The 20,418-nt window shown below is 38.6% G+C and overlaps 1 protein-coding gene across 1 annotated transcript; it reads right to left on the bottom strand.

Moving 5' to 3' along the window:
• Nucleotides 1–5,208: 5,208 nt before the first annotated feature.
• Nucleotides 5,209–10,277, bottom strand: LOC108679235. The gene is made up of 3 exons (XM_018167839.2): nucleotides 9,953–10,277; nucleotides 6,345–6,492; nucleotides 5,209–5,729 (listed from the first exon to the last, which is right to left on the bottom strand). The coding sequence occupies exons 1-3, from the start codon at nucleotides 10,014–10,016 to the stop codon at nucleotides 5,213–5,215; spliced, it is 729 nt and encodes a 242-aa protein (XP_018023328.1). The 5' UTR covers nucleotides 10,017–10,277; the 3' UTR covers nucleotides 5,209–5,212.
• Nucleotides 10,278–20,418: the final 10,141 nt, after the last annotated feature.

The following is a 20,418-nucleotide window of genomic DNA, read 5'->3' as shown; positions in this document are numbered from 1 at the left end:
CCTCTCTCAACCCTCCATTCAAGACTCCACTCTTATCATCCTCCTCCTCTCCCTTATCATCCACACGTTTTCCAAATATCTCTTCACACTCTCAAACATAGCCGCAGTTGCTCCCTCAGACAGACCCGTAATTATCGCCATCCACTCTTCGCTTGTTCTCTCATGCCCCACCTCGTTAGTCTCACCTCTCTCATTCAGAATCACCTCAATCATAGACTGACGCTCTCTCTCATACGCCCCACATTCCATCAACAAGTGCTCTACAGTTTCCTTCTCATCCCCATCACACATAAAACATTTATCTTCTCTCCTTTCATTCCACCTGTATGTGCGTCCATTCACACCTAGCGCGCCTGCCCTAACACAAAACAGAAGGTCCCCACCTCTACTACCATCATACACATACATTCATATTTTGGCATCGCTTTCATCTGATACTGTCTTAGAGAGTCCTTTCCCTCCATTCCTTGCTTCCATACCTTCAGCCCATAGTCTTTCACTCGCTCATTTATTTCTCTTTTCCACTCTTTTTCATCCCACTCTATCCCAATCGCACCCCGTACTGTCACCACCCATTCGTCCTTTGGCCCAGCGGGCCTTTGGCGCACCCACGCTTCATGCATGCCTGCCACACTTACGCACCACTGCCCGACATCTGCGTGCCCATTTGCTCACCTTCATGTTCCACATATACATCTTTCGAGCCCAACGTTCTCATCCATTCGCTCCAGTCTCACTTTATACCTCAAAACTGCTCTCATTCTTCTTTCCTTGAAGGTACTCCAACCCATGTCTCCTCTCAGGGCCTCTACTGCAGTCCACCTGGGGGCTCCTAGTGCCAATCTCGCCAATCTATTTTGTACCAATTTCAATTTATCTAGCTCGCCATCACTATATGCTATCACATCCAGTCCATACATAATGCTAGACACTGCTACACTCTTCCACACTTCTCTCAATACTTCATACTTACTCGCTCTCACTTTTGCTGCACTTCCAAGTATACCCAACCATTGGTTCGCCTTACTTAAATTCGCGGCCTTTGTTCTCTGACATCCTTCATGGTCCACACACATCCCTAATGACAGCCGCCCTCCATATCGCCCCCCTATCGCCCCCCTACCACCCTCTTCTTCCTTATCGCCCCCCAAAATCTTTCCATCGCCCCTAGGGGGGCGATATCGCCCACTTTGGGAACCACTGGGATACAGCCTTATCGTACGCCTCTCCTGCTCCTCACCCAGTCCGTCTCAATATCCCCAAGTCTATATTTTGCTCTAGTATTCACATACATACTTCTCACAAGCCTCACACATTTTTCACTCATTCCAATTTTTCCCAGTATTTGGCACAGAAGCTCTCTATCCAACCGGTCATACGCCTTTTCTATGTCTAGGAATGCCAAGTACACTTTCTTTCCATCTCTTTTCATTCTCCCTATCAGTTCATTCACAACATATATATTATCTTCTGCTCTTCTGTCGTATCTAAAACCATTTTGCTCTTCACCAAACACTCTTTCGTTCCTAATACATCTTTGCATCCGCTCATTCATAACCGCAGAGAAAATCTTACCGCTGGTGTCAGCAAGGGCAATCGGTCTGTAGTTCCTAAGTTCCTTTTTGCTCTTGTGGCCACCCTTGTGAAGCAAGGTAACACGACTTTCATTCCACGCATCAGGTACACACTCATTTGTCCAAACAACATTAAAAAGATCAGTCAGTCTGCCAATTGCACTCTCACCTCCATACTTATACATCTCATACGGTATCTCATCCATTCCAGCTGCCTTATTATTCTTCAATCGCTCCACCACTTGTTTCACTTCCTCAGTTGTAATTTCCTCGTCCATGCCACTCAGATTTTTGCGTTCTAATGAAACAACATTTTCACCAGGTGTAAATAAGTCATTCATCCCACCAATGTCTTCCCAGAATTTCTTCACAGCCTCCGCCAACATTGTTCGTTCAGTTACATACACTCCTTCTACATTCAACCCATCCACTCTCAGATCGCTTTCACTTTTGTCCCCTCTTAGGAATGCATACCAATTGCGTCCACCTCTCTCTCCCTTCATAACGAATTCATTTATTCTATTTCGCTCATACTCAACAATATGGTTTCTAATGATAATTTTGGTTCTTCTCTGTTGTTCTTCATACCTCTGCCATGCTTCCTGATATTCCTGCTCACAATCCTCACTCTCATGCCTCTTTTTCCGAAGTTGCCTACAGACTCGATTACATCTCTTTCGTTCACTTCTTGCCACTCTCACATCACTACTCCACCATACTTCATTAATTCTTCTGCTTTTGCGTTTATTCTTAGTTGTCCTTGCACATGCGGCCCTTGCAGCCTCGTTCATACATTTCTTGAGTTGTTCATTCATACCATTCACATCACTTGTCACTTCCCATTCTGTATCAGTAAGTTTCGCACTAAAGTTATCCCAGTCCACACCTTTCACTCGCCATTTACATTTTTTGTCCAGCTCTCTCACATGCGTATCATGCATTTTTAACTCGGTAACAATATGATGCCTTCATATTAATTACATACATATGATTTTCATGATAGTTTTAAATTTTCTTTGGAATACTGGCAGTTATGAGATTAATGGAACATTGAAACTCTTTTTTCCCATCATTAAATGTATTCTGTTTTTTTTCTATGAGGATTAGGTTATGTCTTGCCTGTCGCGCATATGAGAATTTCCCGAGTCTTGTGATTCGCCGCGGCTCGAAACTCATTGCTTCAATCACGCCAATTTAAAGTACCCATGGTTGAACTATATATACTACTATTTCAACCATGTAAAGTACCTTTGTATTATTTTACTTAGATTTATCATTATGACATCATAATAAGATACCTCACCTAAGTTGACTCAACCTAATTGGTCCATGAAATATTTTTGCATGTTATTAATGTAAAAATGTAAATGATTTTGATAAGTTGTTTCATACAAGACATTTTTTACTAAGAATCAAGATATACGGCACTGCATGACTGGGAGTACTGCAAACAGAGCAGTTACAGAGATAGAATGTTTCCTGAAGAGATATATTCCTATTTATAAAGAGGTATTTAAAGAAAATATGTATTTTTATTGGCTTGCAAAAGTTAGGAAGAAATCTCTTTGAATTAACATGTTTTTTGTGCGTAAGGTTCAGAAGTAGCGATTATGTTTTTTTTCAACGTCACCAGCTATGTAAAATTTAAATTTTGCGTCACAATCTTATACTGTTCGGAAATGGTACAAAATACGTTATCATGACATAAATTTACTTTTAACCGCTAAATTAAAAATAAGTAGGAAATAGAAACAGTTGAACTTAAAGGCAATAAAGGTTTTATTTTCTAAAAAGCACAGTAGTTTTTCAAATAGCCTGCTACGTCGATCATCTATCTTATTCGCACTAAATTCAAAAATGGAAGCAAACAGTTTGTGAAAGCATATGATGGTTCATTTCCCGTTGCTCAGACTACTGAAGCCGCTTTTTTTTACTTATGGGAACTGTCATTCCACTTCTATTAACAATTATTATTCAATAATATAATTCAACCGTGTACAAGAAATAATTAGAAGGCGTATGAGACTGGTTTCGCATGAGTTCAACACAGAGATTGATGAGATATCAGTACATTTTTTTTCTGTCATTACGACTTAAAATTGGAAGACTTATGAACCTTAAAGCTTTGTCTCATCGTTCATAATCAAAATGCGTATTCACTTCCAAAACATAGTATAGTAATCGAAATAAGTTATTTTAAGATCAATTTTGCGTAAGAAATTGTAATATAGTTTAAACATTTTAATGTAGTTTAAATTTATTTTAGGATCAGAAGGTAGTCCAAGGTTCATTGTGACCAACGTGCAGGTAGAGTCGGAGTCTCCACCAAGCGTCCAACAAAAGTGATCTTTCAACATGTGGATGTATGACGTAAGTGTTTGAGCTAGGCAAACTGTTTGGACTGGGCAGATTTATTTTTCTTGCGGACTTTGATTCATCCACCAACCCTAATGTTTTCCTACTGTTTGAGACACCGGTGCGAAGATCGAGGTTTGAAATTTGTAACAAAGGGGAAGCTGAAGACAAGAAGCTGCCCAACGGGTGTGCAATAAGAGCATCTACGTTTGCGGAAATTCGAGATCTTACGGCTTCTTTGGGTCCCGCTTTACTCGGTAATGAAGACGTGTACAAGTCGTGAACGGAAGAGAGCTTCTTCAAGTAGGCAGGTAAATTTGAAGACAAAACCTGCGGGTCGGTCTGTAGAAAAGCATCTTGGCTGGTACTTTGCAAAGGCAACACAGTATCTTCGAAAGCTCGTGCGGGCAAGGGTGATACGAGGCCGGGGAACTGCCTGTTTTCAATATTAGAGGATGGTAATTTGTCGTTGAATTTTTTGGATGGCGACCTATCATTTTGAATGATTACCAGTTGGCCAGAACGGAGACTACTGCTGGGCACTTCTTCTTTCTGATATTTTTGAAGGACAAAAGGCTGAATTGAGTTTCTGTCTTGATTTTTATTGTAATTGTCTGGTAGAATTGGGACATTGTAATTGTTGTCTGGCCCGTTGTTTATATTTGATAAGCCGTAGTCCTTTTCCACACTTTCGATGATTTCCTCGCTGTATTCATGCAGACCTACTCTCTGAGGCATATGGTTTGGTCCGGATTCTGGCGAATTATCTTGAGCAACTTGAATCGAACACCAGTAGCACATAAGTCTTTCTGATGATTGATTGTTGGGTGTCGGATTTCGACTTCTAGTAGTCATTTGGGGCTCGTCGGGGGTCAGTGGTAAATTATCTTGCACTGCAAGACGTTCTCCTAAACGATAATTTGCCTCGATCGGAAGACGATATTTGTTGCGCCCACGAGTATTCGTTTGACTATTGAAAGGTTTAGGAGCCTGTTGCACCCCCTGGTTTTTCGTAAACGTTTTTCTCGTGGGAAACTCCGTGCTCCCATGTCCATTTTGTGCGCTATTTTTTCTCGTGAAGAAGTCACGTGTTGCCCAAAACGGTGCTATCTTCTTCTCGTCTATAGTCGTATTTTGTGGGAATGCATCTTTATTGAAATTCTTTTGTGCGACGGGAAACCTCCTCCGATGTAAGTTTTTTTGTTGATAGAAGGATACAGGATTAACTGATTGTTGACTAGAGAATCGACCTCTTTGGTTGCGAGGGTGAGATCGTCCCCCGCTTAGTAGGAAGGGTGATTGCTCCATGAATTGATGATCAGAGGAAAAAAAGAACTCCCTGTTCTAGCCACCTCAGAGAGGCTGTCACCGAGATAGTCCAACACGGATTCTGTAGTGGAAAGAGGCTTTATGTCTGTGTTTGAGGAAGGTCTGACTTTGAGGTCGAATCCTTGACCGCTCACATCATTCTTTTGTTGTTGCCGTGATCTTAGAGAATAGTTAATTTCAGAAGATGAGAGTCCTTGGAACAGTGCCTGTTGAAGATGTGGCTGCAGGTGAGGATGCATCAATTCGGCGATATTGGCTGGAGGTTCAGAAAATATTTTATCATTCTCAAACATCGCGGCGTTCACGTGAAAATGTGCATCAGAGTTTAAACAATCAACATTGTCACTCCAGTCGCACACAAGATAGCGCTGTTGGAAAGAGGTGTTGTTCGGACACACGAAGTAGTCGTGTCTGCCGTCTGCTTGGCACACGTGGAACCCGCGGCAGTCCGTCGAAATGTCAGCATAGTACCTGAAAATTTGACGATGATTTATAATGATATAATAATAATAGCGGTTTCAGCGTTTAGTAGGCCGTAGGCCTGTCACCGATTCTTAACATCGCAGAATATTTACAACATTTTGCGGAATCGAACTCGCAACTCACTACTACAATTCTGCTGCGCTTAACCGCCCGGCCGCCTTGCCGATTCTGACCAGAAACTGTCGCACAGAGCTGGGATCGAACCCGCACCTCTCTGCTCCTATCTTGGAACTCTGCGGAACTGTAACCACTGGGCCAGTTTAGCTACTGCAACTTTGTTGCTACTCTTCTTTAGCTACCGAAACACTGTAGTTACTACTCTTCTCTCTGGACACAATTCGAAGCAAAGTTTTGATTTTCAAAAACAAACAGGATAAAGTTATCTGCAATATTTTTTAATATCATCGGCAAGCGGTTTGATTGCTCAGGAAATTTCGCTTTCGTTTGCCGTTCTCCGCACTTTTGAGTGCAAATGGGATTCAGCATATTCAATTTGCTTACCTTTTTTACGGTTAAGAAGGAAATTTTTGAAGAGAATTATATTAAAAGCTCTTCATAACGTTCTAATCTATTCTAATGCAAAAATATAGATTCCACACTTACCCTGGATATTGTTGATTGGTGCAAGCAAAGTTAGAGACCGCAAGACGTTCCAAGACAGCGTTGTGTGAGGCCGTCCCTCCATTGGCCGAGACGCAGCCAATTAGCACCAGGAGTGTGACGGCAAGCTTTAGAAGTGGCCATCCAGGCTCTAAAAAATAACGATAACCCTGCTTATTTTGTGCATTTTTATTTATTTATTTGTATACATTTATACCCAAACAATATTTGCGAGAAATTAAAAAAATAAAAATTTCTATTAATTGCAGCATATGAGAGAAATAATTACGGAGATTCCATCAGTTGTCAAAACCTCGTAAAAACGGTTCCAACTTTTGTGTAAAAAACACATCCCTCTTAAAACAATGAACGAAAATCTATTGATAATTTTGAGGAAAATACAGTCATGCAAAAAAACTTCTGAGAAATGAGCTATATTTACGGTCTGGCAATAATAAAGCAAAATTGTGCTAAGTTGAAGCCCCAGAAATACAACAGTAAAAATAAATGTATTATGTATGCTTCATTGAGTGATTTACGAAGGAATGTAATTTGATTCGGTAATTTAAATTTTAAAATTGAATGAAACGTCTTGTACAAATGATATCGTATAAGCGGATCCCAAATCGTTGCAAACATTGCAACTGCAGCATTGGAAAAAAATATAACTCAGGACTCACTGCAGTGAGTGACAGAGAGCACATTTTCTCGTCGACGAAAACTTGAGGTCACGGACAGACGGACGGACAGACGGACAAACAGACGGACAGACAGACAGACAGACGGACGGACGGACATGGCGAGCACAATAGTGCATTTTTTCTATAAATGAGAAAATGCGCTAAAAATAGATGAAGATATTATATAGGAAGCAAAGCTCCTCCAAAATTCCGTTACAAGAACATCAGCAAATAAGCGTAGAGAGGTCGTCAGCTATCCAGTGTAGCCGTGTCCACTGCACTCCGAGTTTTAGTGCAGTGAACTAAATCTTTATTAAATCTTTATTTAATCTTTTTAAATCTATATTTTAAAATATAATGTTCAAATCCTATCACGTTAATGACTCTTGATTGCAGCTGTTATGGTTGATGGACTGCTGCGCCTGCGCAGTTCAGACAGCTAATTTGACGGTCCAAGGGCAGAGAATAGGGATGAATTTTAACAACCAGTGAAAGCTATAAAATTTTTGAAACTTATCTATTAAAATTTTAGAGTTGAAAAGTTTAAACTTGAAAAGCTTGAGGGTTTTGTAATGAAGTACTGTTTTTCGGTGCCTCATGAACAAGTCTTCCATAAATTTCAAGACGTTAAACATTAATGTTGTTTTCAACTCAAAAAACTGTAGACATGTCCTTCCACGTCGAACGTCGAAAAATATAGCCTAAAATTTGAATGCGTGTTATTCCATGGCCAGTTGATGAATGTTATTAATGAAAATCGTATGGGAACTTCTAGAAGATATAAATGTTACTTGAACAATATAAATGTGAATCAAATAAAAATATGGTGCGGCAATGAAGTAAACCTTTTACATTTATTTTTAGCAGATATCCCAGAGTATATTTTAGTGCAAGCCATGCTGGAACCTCGTGGAAATCTCAAATAGCATCGAATTATCTTTTTTTTTAAACAATAGACGTGAGGATGAACAGGGCAGTGAAAAGTTGGCTTCGCAGGCAGCCTTTGCACCTCAGTGGCGAAGCAGAGCTCAGACGCGCCGGGTCATTCCCACGCGAGCTATAGAAGTGACTGTAAACGATCACTCGTGACTGTAAACGATCACTCATGACTGTAAACGATCATTCGTGACTGTAAACAATCAGTCGTGACTATAAACAATCACTCGTGACTGTAAGCAATCAGTCGTGACTGTAAACAATCACTCGTGACTGTAAACAATCAGTCGTGACTGTAAACAATCACTCGTGACTGTAAACGATAAGTCGTGACAGTAAACGACAACTCATGACTGTAAATGATCACTCATAATTAAGACTGTAAATGATCACTCATGACTGTAAACGATCACTCCTGACTAAACAATCACTCATGACTGTAAACAATCACTCGTGACTTTAAACGATCACTCATGACTATAAACGATCAGTCGTGACTGTAAAGGATCACACACGACGTTGTACGTTGCGCCAAGACACGCACATTATTTTGTAAACTTTTCAATTGCAAATAGTCGTACGTATAATAAAGCTTATAAGACAACCAAATTGGCTAGTTACACAAAGGGAAAATTCTCGAAGGCAGGTCGATGGACAAACGAGCCTCTTCGATCGTGACTGCAATTTTGCAAATCAAATGCCGAGTAAATGGCTTGGTGGAAAATGAGCTGCACGACATAATTTTGTTCTAGGACGGCTTCACTTTCGATAAATATTTTAGGAGTGCTGGGAAAATGCACCCGGGTGGCCAAATACAGACAGGTTATTTCTAAGCTGGAATTCCAGGATACTCAGTCGTCATGTGTATGCTACATATTTTTATAATGAATTCAATAGGTTTGCGACCGACATGATGAATTTAATATATTATTTAAAAAATAAGTAATGATTTTAGTTTTAACAGCACAGTAAATTTATTACGGACTGTATTTGAAAACTTTTATTGTGCTTTTCAAGGGCTTTTATCTAATTTTTTCATCTTGACAGCTCCGTTGAAATTCCATGGCCAATTGCGAGTAAACGAAATCCATAATTGATATATAATAAACAAACTACATAATGAATACAAATATCGTGTAAAATCCTATCATTCTAGACGGCCAAATGAAGGAATCACAACCAGGTGCACTAACGGATATAAAAAATTAGTATCATTGTTAAAAGTTAAAAATAAAGTTTTGCGAAACATGTTTGGAAAATGCTATGTTAAACAATAGCGCTTTGCAAAAAAATAAATTTGTAAGGTTTTAATTTATATAAACATATATTCTTGCATGTAATGCAGTTTCTTTCAAGTGAGAGTTACGATTAGTAATAAAATGTTGAAATTATTGTGCACATAGCGCATTAAACTTCCGCAGCGAAAGAATACAGAGGTCATTGAAAAGTACTTATCTACGAAATTAAAAGTATTTACTTGGAATAACCCATTCGCAGTCTCCTTGGAACTAATTTTTGAGCTTCACTATAACCTCCTGTACTGTATTGTTTACGAATATATTAGAGTGTCATATCCGACGTTGAATTATACATGGAATTTTACTAATACAAAAGAGAGTTTCTTGCCATCACTTCCATTGTTCATGGATCGTATATATGTAGTCAAGGGATAAACTGTTGCACGGCACAATGTGCAATAACTGATGTGGGCGCCTGCTAATGCTTGTGCCCTCACGTTGCTATTGTTTTAGCCATCTTTACCGTTCATTTCCTGCAGGCTCCCAAGCGTTTATGGATCGTAGCACCTGTCACAAGTGAAACAAATATCGGAGAAATTCAACATTATTGATGTGAATTCCCGATACAAAACGGCTGCAATTATTTAAATTGTGAACAAGTTTACAGTTTTTGTCTATTTTAACGATTCAGAACATTCCAGAGATTGCGGGAGTAACATGGAAAACTCAAGATGCCTGAAAATATGAGTAATATTACCTGCGATGAGTTTCATCCTTTTTTCGGAATGTAGAAAAAGCTGAAATATCAACCAAGGAATCATCCTGATTTATTGCTCCATCATGACAAATTCTTGTTCCCTTGAGATGACCAGAAGTGGGGTCAGGCGTAAATCTATGCAACACCAACAATGTTCACATAAATGTCAAAATCACAAGTACTAAAAAACCTTTCAGTATTAGCTTTTTGCCCTTTTAAAAATAAAAGATTATATTATTTACATTATAAGTGCTTATCATGTTTACTCGTAAAGCGGTTAGAAAACATCAACGAGGTCTCAAACGACACTCAGTCGGACGACCGACCTCTCATGAGTGAGGGATGAGCTGTGAGAACAGCCCTTATATACTCGGCTCCGTGACCGTGGCTACCTCCCTGCCCCTCACTTGGCAAGGGGGAGACCGTCTTGCATACCAGACCGTCTTGCATACCAGACCGTCTTGCATATCAGACCGTCTTGTTTATCATACCGTCTTGCATACCAGACCGTCTTGCATATCAGACCGTCTTGCATATCATACCGTCTTGCATACCAGACCGTCTTGCATATCAGACCGTCTTGCATATCAGACCGTCTTGCTTATCAGACCGTCATGCATATCAGGCTGTCTTGCTTGTCAGACCGTCTTGCATACCAGACCGTTTTGTTTATCAGACCGTCTTGCATACCAGATCGTCTTGCATATCAGACCGTCTTGCATACCAGACCGTCTTGCTTGTCAAACCGTCTTGCATACCAGACCGTCTTGCTTATCAGACCATCTTGCATACCACACTGTCTTGCTTATCAGACCGTCTTGCATACCAGACCGTCTTTTATGACAGACTGTCTTGAATATGAGAATGCCAGACCGTCTTGCTTGTATACCGACTGTCTTGCGTATTCAACCGTTAGACCGTCGTGCATCTCAGACCATTTTTCATATAGGACTGTCTTGCTTATCAGACCGTCTTCTATACCAGGCTGTCTTGCTAATCAGACCGTTCTGAGGCTCAAGTAACGCCAATCTATATTCAAGATCCTTTGTAAAAATTCGATGGCTGTTGAATGTTATCTTAGGGCAAATACATTTCGTAATTACGATTTGTAGAGGCAATATTTGTAATTTGTAAAGGCTCATAAATTTAAATGTTCCACGTTGTATTGATATTTTGAGTAAAAGTTCTTTGAAGAACAAATTGTTATGTTGAAATGAACTTTACTAGGCATCTGCGCTGTTGTCTCGAACAAATTTCCGCATTTAGCGATCGTGATCTGCTTGATCGTGACTGTCAGTGGCGGGAACTAAATTTGTTGGAATTAATTCTTTTTAGATGCATCTCCTTCCAGATCCTTACCTCCGTCTCTTGCAGTTTGCATAATAAAAAAAATAGTAGGTTTCTCTCACGCATTTTTTATAAGCCTAGCTTCACAGTATGCAGTCATTTGGGCTGAATTACAAAATAAGCTAATCATTTGCTCCACTGTACTGTATAATGTATACGTATATGGTGTGTATTGATGTTTTATCAGAACCTGATCGACGTCTCAAACTTGGCACATTTCCTGAAACATCTTCCATTTCCGGCTTGTCATCACCGCCATAATTAGTTTGTAACATCGACTTTATCACTTAGAAACTTCACGAGGCCGCATGCATCGTACACTTTGAAGAGGGAATAAATTTCATTTATTACTTATAATTTTTACGCTGCAATGTATAAAGTTTAGGATTTTGGCTTATAATTTTTAGTTTTCAATCACATTAGCTGTGAACTCCTACAGTAATGTGTTCTATGTGCCATTGTACCGGTTGATCTTGCTGTGAAATCCCATTTCTTGGGAGCTTTGAGATTATTTGTGATTAAATGTGATAATATGTGAATATTTGCGATTATATGTGATTATTTATGATTATTTATGATGTTAAATGGTAGGAAGTAAATCGTGTTGTATTATAGCCTACTGATTATTTTTGTGTGCTAATTTTATTTTGTCTATTACTATTATAATCATTATTTGAGCTAGGTATTTCATGAACGTTATTTTTTATCTTTTCAGTAAGGCCTCAAGTCTTAAAGTTATCCATTTCGGGATTACTGGGAATCAACTTGTGAACAGATTTGGGAGTGAATCAAATGTCGAAAAGCACGGTTAAGCTCGTTGGAGTTAAAGATTTAGGTTGTTAGAGTGTTTGCTTTTTAGTCTTGTGTTTCTATTCATTCTTCATTACTTCATTAATTATATTTAATTTCAACTGTTCATTCATTGAATGATCCTTCTTCATTTCAGTAAAGTGTAGGGTGAAGAAGATCGATCAAGTCCTAATTAAGTGTCGGGGAACGCTTGTTCGTTAATAGATTGTAAGTTCCCCAAAAACTTCCGCTGGGTTTACAAGAGAAGGAGACTCGTATATCATGTTATTTTATATATGGTTAATTCTTACGTCCCTCGATTGAGGTGCTCTGATTTCTCCGTGCGATGTGAAGAGATTATTTTAGCTTTGTTAATATGGAGGTCACGGTCAGTTCGGGAATTTTCTCACGCAGATGACTTGCGACGTATCAATATTTTGAGTAAATTAGGCTGGCATATTTTATAAGTATGTTTTGTAATAATTTTGATCATGTTCAAATTTTCGGGCATCAGATCTCAAGCCAAGGTAATGTAACTATTTAAACTGTTTCTGTTGGCTCCTGTATGTAGGGCAACGAATTAAAACAAACAAATTTTCCGTATTAAATCAAATTCATTTGCTTTGACACAATTTTTAGCTTTGAAGTATTAGTATTAAATTGGTATTAAATTAGTATTAGTATTAAATAATAAAAATTAAAAACATTTGAACTCTGCTAAATTATCGAAAGTGTCTTGCATCATTTACCGGTGAAAATTAATATTCTTGAACTACTGCAGTCAAGAATTAAAAAAATTTTAGACTGATTTCTGCAGCCCCATCTGTCAAAAATAATTAGGAATGAATTGCATAAATCATTGATAAAATATCATATATTCAATTTGTTTGATATATACGAAAATAAAAGCGCGTCCGGAGCCGCGGTTCACCACTACATCCTCGTAAATCTTGATGCATCGTTACGGGGGTGATGAGAGACATCATCTGTAACACAGCAGCGTCATCATATCCGCAGCATTGTTACGGGGGTCACGGGAGACATCATCTGTAACACAGCAGCGTCATCATATCCGCAGCATTGTTACGGGGGTCACGGGAGACATCATCTGTAGCACNATACACATCTAGATGTGTATAAGAGACAGGTTATAGGTGGACGCTTAAGGTCAATGCTTCAGGTTCATCCAAATGTGTGCTAATCAGAATTTTCTATGTGCCAGAGGTCGCTTCTTCAGAGGGAGTTTTTTTTAAACAGGCGACTCATCATGAAGTTGACGGAGTCTAAGTTAATTAGGATAAATGAGTTTATTTTATTCACGTAAAGGAAATATAAGATTATTCTTGATGAAGAATACAAGTTATTTTTAGGTCCAAATTGGAAACGATTTGAATTCACTCTTTTATTTACAGAAAATGGATCTGAATCGGTTCAATTTCCATCAATTTAAATTGTTTTAGAAAATTTCATTCCAGAAGTTGATCGGAAACGCCTTGACGAGAATGTCATTGTTAAATTATGCAGTCAATAACTGTGTAACTGTAAGACTTAATTCAAGGATTGAATTAATAAATGTGCTACGTTACTTTGCAGATAATGGTTCGTTACTAATTTTTTATTACCAGATTCATTATAAATACTAATATTATATTCAGCATTATACGCACAAAGAGGTCATTAGCTCATTGTTTTGACCTTCTCCCAGAACGATGCATAATTCAAAACAACGAAGGCATGTTAGTTTTTTTAGCAGAGAAAGAGAAACAGATAGAGGTCTAGTTCCTCCAAATGCACTTACATGTATATGGCCACTAATTAAGTTGCCACGGCGTAAGAGATGACTGGCGATAAACGTGTTACATAGTAGTTACTTATAGACTTATAGAGGTCGTACATAAAGGATGGCTCAGCACTCTAATATCCAATTTTGAAGATGTTCCTCGTACAACCAATACTGTACTGTAGAGCACTGTACAACCTAGAGTTACTGTAGTGTAGAGCACTGTACTGTACAACCTCTTACTGTAGAGCACAAGCGGTGCGCGTTTCAAGTATTGCTGACAAACATTATTGCTGCAATGACCCGGTAAAGCAGTGTAAAGAATTCTTTTGCATTTTCGGACAGGAAATCATTGCTACACACATTTTTGAATCAACTGATGTGCTTAATGTTCACTTAAAAATAAATATCTTGAATTAAGATTATTTCTAATGGACTTGCATGACGTGTGCGACATGGCTGATAGTTTAGTTTGAACATCGGTTGTGCAAGCAGTAAGCAGTGTGCCGGTGTATAGCATTTTTTAGCATCTTAGCATAGGTTCGGGCAGTAAATCATTGCTACACACATTTTTGAATCAACTAATGTGCTTAATATTCACTTAGAAATAAATATTTTGAATTATTATTGTCTCTAATGGACTTGCATGACATGTGCGAAAAGGCTGCTATTTTAGTTTGAACCACGGCTGTGCACCAGCGGGTTACACTAATCGATCAGACCACACGAAGCTCAGACGATCGTTGGAGGTCACGGCGAGTGAAATATGGAGCAGTCTTCTGCGGTGATGTCGAGCTTTTGCTTCCTTTGCAGACGAGGCAATTAGCTAGCTTTGAAACGGGCTCCAGATATGAGGTGAAGGTTACGAGCACCTCGAGAGAAGCTTAGATATCGCCAACGCTGTGCGCAAATTCGTGCGGGAACATCGTGGCTAAGTGCCGTCCGTACGTGTGCACCAATCTGCGCATGCGTCGCTGTCTGAGTAATTTTGGCGCGTACGTTGCATGCGTTGCGGTGGTAGTAATTTTGCTAGTATATATTTTTATGCACGTATGGTGGTGGAAGCTAATTTAACTCGTATGTGTACTTCGCATGCGTGATGATGAGAGTGATGAGCTTATTACGCTGTAATCGTAAGTGTGCGCATCTCGAATCCCAGTTTTCGATTCTTATTTTGGGGCTTTTCTGAAGTGATTGTGGTTCGTCATCGTTAGCCTCCTCTGAAATGATAAATTTTACATTTGAGCAGCTGCCTACATTGCATCATAGTTTTGGCATGAACTGATCTTTTGTATTTAGCTTCCATGAATATACAGAAGTTAACATACCGAGCACGAATAGATGAATGACATTAAATTCCAGCAAGTATAACAATATCGTATAAATAAAACACATAGACAGACGAAACTGAATTGGTCCTATTCTTTTACTGTGGATTCTAAGTAATCAAAAAACATTCCATCGAAAAGGCATTGCGAGTGAAAAAAACTTGTAAAGTTTCGAATCACCAAGCGCTTATACGGTGACGGAGAGTAATGGCTTAGGTTCAACGTACGCTTGCTTGTTTTATAGTTTCCTATGAATTTCATCCAAAATATCAACTTTAAAATTTTTAAAAACCACAAAGAAACCTTTACCAGATATTTCGTCACCCATATACGCCACGAGTTCCTGCGCATCAGGTGTTGGATGACAGCTGCAACGCTCTTCATTTCGTCGTGGTTTACTGAAGACAGAGCGACGTGATCGTTCACAAGAGGTATGCTTCTTATCTTTCAGAGTTCGTCGGTAAATGCGGGCGAAGTTTCACGTTTTTTGGGGTTCTTAGTTTGCGCAATCGTCGCATGCGCTTGGTGCACTGCGCTTTGTTTACTACAAATTGCTGCTGACATGTGGTCGAGTTGTGTCACGTGGATGGGTAACCTTAGCATTTATGTCAACGCAACAGAAAACTTTAGCACTCTGTTCATGCTACCCAACCTGGCTAAGGAATTCTCTATGGACAAAATGCGCTCCCTTAGTAGATGTTGGTATTGCGTATATAATCTATATAATTTTTGAATGGAAGAATGTTGGCGTTTGAGTGAATTTTTTTCAGTAAAAAAGTATCAATAAGAAAATAATTGTAGAATTCTTTGCTTCAGCTATTTGATTTGAACAGCATCGATAAATTGATAAAAAGAAACCTTAAAAGGTAAGAATGAAAGATGGAGTTATAGTCTCAATTTCATTTAGGTTACTTCGCTTATTCCAGTACACACTCGTAGCTTCTAACAAGGAATTGGTAACAAACCGAATAAGTTAAATAAGTGACTTGATTACGTGACTGATTTTCTTTGATACCGTATGGCTGAAAAGTGGACCGAATAAGTGGACGGAGGAGTGATGAAGTACACTCGTTCATCATGAACGACCCATTGTCGCTTCAGGTCTGGCAGGACTCAAACTAAACCAAGAAAAAGCGAAATAAATCATGCAAATCTTCACAAGAGTCGTGCATGTATAAGTGCGTGTGCTGAGAAGCTCAAATTACCTGAATGTTCTGGGACGTCGGCTACAGACACAGAGCATCACTCAACATTTCCCGTCCAGTCGGCTGAGGTCGAGAGACCAGCGGAATTTTAGAAGAGGAATTATTGCCTTGAACGATATGGCTTGAGTAATTCGAATATTTGGAGCGAAATATAGGTACTAAATTGAAGGTCATGATATGTCCCTATAGTTTATTAATCTTATAGTTTACTTATCCCACAAGGCTTAGTGATTCTCTTAGAGGAAACCTAGCGCATATCGAAATGGTGTAGATTGCAAATATATGAGCTCCTAATTAGAATAATTTTTTTGGTATATTCATCATAAATTAAATCTCACTTTGCAAGCCGTATCTTCCCGCAATACGTTGGGGCAATTTCAAGACACTAGCACATTATTTATGAAGTAATAAAGGAAGCGACGATTTTTAAACAAAACCAATTTAACGTAGCTCGTTCGAGTTCTTCATATCAAAGCAATCGAGGCTCAGTTGCAACTACCGAAGTAATGTTACGCCTTCCGAATATCCGTTTTTGTACAAATGTTGAAAACTACTTGTGAATTGGTGATAGCTTTCACTTACAAGAGCAATGACAGGTCACCAAAATTGTGGCTTTAAAACTACGAAAAACTCGTTTGAGAAGCAAACATTTTGTAAATTGAGTCATGCGAAGCGAGGAAAAACATTTTTGACACTTTTTCTCGGCATGGGTCCAGCGAGCAAGACATTCATGATTGTAAAAGTCGCAGCAGTATCACGAAAAATGAGAGAAGAAGAAACGGGTATTGCGTGGCAGGCTCTTCATTATGCAGTGACCCATGCAATGGAGCTGGAGATTGCAATGCGATCGAGGGTCACTGCGACGTTAATTTTTGCCGATTTCGTTGATGCTCCGGAAATCTTTTCAGTTCGGAAAACATTTTGCCTAAGAAATGTGACAAGGTTTGGGTGGAGATTTTATGCGAATTCGCTGAGAGAAATTGATAGGATTTATAGGAGGACACCTCTTTCAATTCGGAAAAAATCATTGTGGATTAACAAATTTGTGATTTGACATTTCGATCGCAATCACATCTGATGTTGGTTATATGTATTCTCGAAAATACGCTGAAAACGCTTTCAAAATTTTATTTCAGATCAATACTATTTTTTTGCAATCAAAATTACATTGCAGGCGGCATTTTTTAAATAGTTGAAAGGTTTTTTAACGGTTACAAATTTGTAAAATTTTTATTATTAACAAATTTGCAAATAATTTCAATCAATTTCAATTGATAAAATGTACTGATCTGAAGCAAAATAAACCGCATTTTTATCATTAGATAAATGCTAATGGAAACAATTAAGTATATCCTTATGTCATACTTTTATATTTTTGTTCCTCGTGCACTTATCACTATTTGAGCTGAACGAAAAGTGGATCATTGAATTCAGTCATTCTGGTACTCAGATTGCATCGCAGTACAACTAAGCAAATTTGTATCCAAGATATTTTATTTTTATCGGTCATTAACGGTTTAATGAACTCGTAATCAACCCAAATATTTGTATGCAATTCAAAAGCGTATTTCTGACGACATCGATACCCAATTGCATTCTCGGACCCGTGATTGAGCTTGCTAGAACTTAAACAATTTTGAGAAGAACCGTCTAAATTTCCGTGCACGTTCTTAATAAAATCTCATCAATTTAGAGGTCAACCATTTGCATTCTAGAACATACACTTGAGCTTAGTGCTAATTAATCAATTAAGACTATAACCACCGCATTCTTAAGCCTGTACTTGATCTTGCTTCTATTTCGTTCATCTATTTCGATGTGTCTAATCTATCTAGTCGATAAAGACGAAGCTTTAATTGATATAGCATCATGGACGAGACTGAAGAGTGACACAGAGATGCAGAGGTCGATGGATAACACTTCACGACCAGTGCGAGGAGCTCATATACAAAAGATTTGAGACCAGCCACTTGCCCTTAAAACGATATCTCATTTGGTTTCACTCCGCGGTGAATTACTTAATCTACTTTAATTTATTTTTCATTACCTTGAAAAAATGTTCGAATTAGATTAATGTTTGGAATAATGTCGATCAAATCTGAATATTTTCTGGATTGTTTTATTAATTGCTTAGAATAGAAAATTCAATAATCTTCAACTCACTGTTCGCCACGAGTATATCAGACTTTGATCTCTGCGCTTAATTTTGAGCTAACTTTTTCCTATTCTCACTCGAATTTCATCTAAAATAATTATTATGCGCGGTGCATGCGTCTCACATTCATCTCAACTTCACCGTATCTCTTCATCTTGGTTCCATGTGAATCACCATCAGATCCTTACTGCAATAATCTCGATGATATGTAAACGTGAGGCACTCGCCTGCTGATCCCGGCATTGGCGATAAGCCTGAACATATGTTGTGTGTGCCAATCATATCATTGATCACTTTGTGTCTGGGCTGAATGCACGTTTGTAACTAAGTTCGTGAGTCTTCATTTACAAGACTTGCAACAAAGCCTGTGTTATTTTACACCTTTGTTACAGTCGACAGTGATACCTTCTGTGAGATCCTTTCGAGACTGCGACTTTTAAAGTTTTTCTGAGAGATTTTGCACTGCTATCCGCAATTCTGATAATTAGAACCCATGCAAGGAAATTGTTCGTAATCTTTAGATCACGAATAGGCACTACAGAAGAGACACTCGCATTAGAAACCTAGAGCCCACGCTTGTGGATGTTGGAAATGCTATAACGTCTCTGCAAGACACGGAGCGTCAAGTCAAGCTCGTGTAAGCATAAAACAGCCCTGATGTATGAGGCCACGGACCCACGGTACATTAACGTACTTGGCAAATGGTATTGAAATGAAGATGAAATCTTGAACAATCTGGCTTGGGGACAGCATGTTCAGGTCGAGTAATATTGCAAACTTGGAATTGATTACTTGATTTTTTCGGAATATAAGGAATATTTGATTATACGAACAAACGCCGTAAATCTCAAATAAATTTGCAAATAACTATGCTGTACTAGGTAAATAACTTCGGTTATAAGTAACCAGAATTCGCTAGCAAGACATTTGATGTCACTTCTTGATTTAAGTTGTGTTCTCCAATCACTCATATCCATTCAGTTCTCATCATATATGTACACGCAATGAAACACGATATAAACTAGGGTAAAACTATTGGTAAAGGTAGGGTAAAGCTATACTCTTCAATTAAATTTCTTTGACTCATACAAAGATGTTCACCCGATTGCCTCGAGCGACCAAAAATTTCTGTGATATAAGGAGTACTGATATGCATACATATTTTTTTCAGAACTGCTCCTCTGCCCATTCCCTTGACAAGTTTACTCGTTTTCAATACACCAGAGCAGAATATTTTTTCCCGAATACCATATACTACACAAATGAAGCGTTAAACTACCAGTAATTTTTTTATTGCACAGTTGTGGAGGTGACCAGATGATGTTGAAGTTCATTGCAAACCTACCGTGCATTTTAGCAGTAAAAAATCAACATTTCAAACTTTCGAGTACTTCAAACTCCTGGAAATGTCAGAAATACTCCCGTCATTGCGCCTGAAGTACATACATCAAGTGGCAGATTCTGCGGAACACACTCTATTGAAGGACGGTCCAGTGACCACAATAATTGTAGTGTGGCCAGTGGTACAGAGCGGAGCTTCACTTTCTCCCATTTCTTGATGTAGGCGTTGTTGCCGCATATATTTCCATGCCGACCTTAAAGACCAACAGCTAGAACTGTTGAAATGTATGTATGTAATGTAACTGTTGAAATATTCAATTATATTTTTTGATGAAATTCATTTTTCATTTCTGGCGGCGGTTAATTTCATTCTCAACTCTCAAATTGACACACCGATTCTAGCAAAAAAATGCTAATTACCCTTTAAATTATTAATAAATGAACTGAAACTCGACCATAAAATTGAGTAAGAAAATCCATGATTAAGACAAGAAACTTCTTATTGCAGCGCCGTCTCCTCT

The sequence above is a fragment of the Hyalella azteca genome, unplaced genomic scaffold (genome assembly GCF_000764305.2).
Source record: "Hyalella azteca isolate HAZT.00-mixed unplaced genomic scaffold, Hazt_2.0.2 contig7133, whole genome shotgun sequence".
In the NCBI taxonomy this organism is placed as follows: Eukaryota; Metazoa; Arthropoda; class Malacostraca; order Amphipoda; family Hyalellidae; genus Hyalella; species Hyalella azteca.
The sequence above is the reverse complement of the archived record's forward strand: the minus strand, read 5'-3'. Positions and strand labels throughout refer to the sequence as shown.

Coding starts and splice junctions, on each gene's coding strand:
- LOC108679235 (XM_018167839.2), bottom strand. CDS start 10,016: ATGATTCCTTGGTTGATATTTCAGCTTTTTCTACATTCCGAAAAAAGG. Junction 6,493..9,952: donor AAGGATGAAACTCATCGCAG/GTAATATTACTC, acceptor GTTATTTTTTAG/AGCCTGGATGGCCACTTCTA. Junction 5,730..6,344: donor ACCAATCAACAATATCCAGG/GTAAGTGTGGAA, acceptor TCAAATTTTCAG/GTACTATGCTGACATTTCGA.